Source organism: Symphodus melops (genome assembly GCF_947650265.1).
Source record: "Symphodus melops genome assembly, contig: scaffold_257, whole genome shotgun sequence".
Taxonomy (NCBI): Eukaryota; Metazoa; Chordata; class Actinopteri; order Labriformes; family Labridae; genus Symphodus; species Symphodus melops.
Window position 1 is genome coordinate 1 of NW_027636666.1, and position 2,500 is coordinate 2,500.

Below are 2,500 nucleotides of genomic sequence, written 5' to 3' on the forward strand. Positions count from 1 at the left end.
GCTGTAACGTCTGCAGCAGGTAAACAGGCTGTAACGTCTGCAGCAGGTAAACAGACTGTAAGAATATCCAGACTTTGTGAAATCATTTAGTGAGTCAAGACTAAAACATAACTGTCACCGAAGGATCATCATGTTGATGATGACTGGGAAGGTTGTGGGAAAATCTGAATTAATTCAAGTTATTAGTTTGTTTGTTTTTGTGTTTCTTTTAAACCAGACGGGGAAAAACTGAATATTTCTGGTGATCTGGAGCAGTCCTCATTTAAAATCTGGAATCTGCTTAGTCTCAAGATATTTCTATTGATAAAGCTTTAGAATAATGTTTTTTTTGTCCCAAAGATCCTCTCTACTGCTCTGATGATCCTCAGTGTTCAAAGAAAAAAAGGATGACTGACGTTTTCTCTCTCTTAATTCAATTCAATTCAAAGGGCTTTATAAGATTCAATATTTAACAATCTCTCTCTCTCCCTCTCTCTCTCTCTGTCTCTTTCTCTCTCCGTCTCTCTCTCTCTCTCTCTCTCTCTCTCTGTCTCTCTCTCTCTCTGTCTCTCTCTCTCTCTCTCTCTGTCTCTCTCTCTCTCTCTCTCTCTCTCTCTCTCTCTCTCTCTCTCTCTCTCTCTCTCTCTCTCGCTCGCTGTTTGTTACAGATAAAGTAAACCAAACTTATCTCTCAAACCGGAAGTGTAGCGTTTTCTTAGTTAAGAAAATAAAAGTAAAAACGTGAACTAGTTTTAATGTTGGTGTTTTTATTAAACGTTTGAGATATTTTAGTTTTTAAGTCATAATTTTGGAATAAAATGAAAAACAACAAAACAATCAAAACCTCCAAATCAATATTTTTCTAGGCCGATGTTAAGGAGGAAAAAAGTCTTTTACAGGTCGGTCGATAGCTTTTTTAATCTCTGTTCCAGCTCCCGAAGATGTCCAGGATCCTGTAACCCGTTGTGTCAATGCCATGTTCAATGTCTTTCTTTATTAGTAAATATTGAGGCACGTTTTTATTGAGGAGATGAGAAATGAAAACACAACAGGAGAGTCACTGACTGGGCTTTTACTTGTTCCTCAGACTTCAGATTGTCCTCGCTCATTATTCTGGAGAAAAGAAGACAAATCCCTTCAGAGACTCCAATCCTCTTTGTTTCAAGCTCGGTGTCAAATTCAGCCTTTTTCTGAACTTGTTCTTTTTGGCCAGCCAGACGTTAACGCCCCACATTGTTTTATTTTGACAGGATTGACCGGATGTGGTTTGGTGTAACCTGATTGGTTGTTTCGGCTGATATAAAAAGCAGAGCAGCAGCTGCAGGTCCGAGTTTGAGCTGACAGCAGACAGAGTCCGGTCCGTCTGTAGAGAGCAGCAGTCTGTCCTCTCACTGAGACACACACAGACACACACACACAGAGACACACACACACACACACACACACAGGGTGGAATCAGACTGTGGGAGGTCAATGGAAACAGCGCAGTTGTTGTGCTGTGAGGGGGACCGGCCTGTTATCCGGAGGGCCTACCGGGACTCGAACCTGCTGACTGACCGGGTCCTGCACGCGCTCCTGCGGGCAGAAGACAAATACCTCCCCGCTCCCAACTACTTCAAATGCGTCCAGAAGGACATCTGTCCTTACATGAGGAGGATCGTGGCCACCTGGATGCTGGAGGTGAGGCAGCTCTTCTGATAGGTTTAGACCTTCATGACATGATGTGATGTAGACTCAGAGGACAGTGTGAGACAGTCTGAACATGTCAGTGTGAGACAGTCTGAACATGTTAGTGTGAGACAGTCTGAACATGTCAGTGTGAGACAGTCTGAACATGTCAGTGTGAGACAGTCTGAACATGTTAGTGTGAGACAGTCTGAACATGTCAGTGTGAGACAGTCTGAACATGTTAGTGTGAGACAGTCTGAACATGTTAGTGTGAGACAGTCTGAACATGTCAGTGTGAGACAGTCTGAACATGTCAGTGTGAGACAGTCTGAACATGTCAGTGTGAGACAGTCTGAACATGTTAGTGTGAGACAGTCTGAACATGTCAGTGTGAGACAGTCTGAACATGTCAGTGTGAGACAGTCTGAACATGTCAGTGTGAGACAGTCTGAACATGTCAGTGTGAGACAGTCTGAACATGTCAGTGTGAGACAGTCTGAACATGTTAGTGTGAGACAGTCTGAACATGTCAGTGTGAGACAGTCTGAACATGTTAGTGTGAGACAGTCTGAACATGTTAGTGTGAGACAGTCTGAACATGTCAGTGTGAGACAGTCTGAACATGTCAGTGTGAGACAGTCTGAACATGTCAGTGTGAGACAGTCTGAACATGTCAGTGTGAGACAGTCTGAACATGTCAGTGTGAGACAGTCTGAACATGTCAGTGTGAGACAGTCTGAACATGTCAGTGTGAGACAGTCTGAACATGTTAGTGTGAGACAGTCTGAACATGTTAGTGTGAGACAGTCTGAACATGTCAGTGTGAGACAGTCACTTCTTAAAGTTTTCATCC

The 2,500-nt window shown here is 43.2% G+C and overlaps 1 protein-coding gene across 1 annotated transcript in view; it reads left to right on the forward strand.

Annotated features, from left to right (window-relative positions):
* The first annotated feature begins 1,392 nt into the window (after window positions 1-1,392).
* Window positions 1,393-2,500, forward strand: part of LOC306819221 (G1/S-specific cyclin-D1-like) — a 5,500-nt gene continuing 4,392 nt past the window's right edge. The window contains exon 1 of the mRNA XM_079372993.1: window positions 1,393-1,659. Within this exon, the coding sequence (XP_079229119.1) occupies window positions 1,453-1,659 (207 nt within the window). The 5' untranslated portion in view covers window positions 1,393-1,452. The remainder of the gene's footprint in view (window positions 1,660-2,500) is intronic.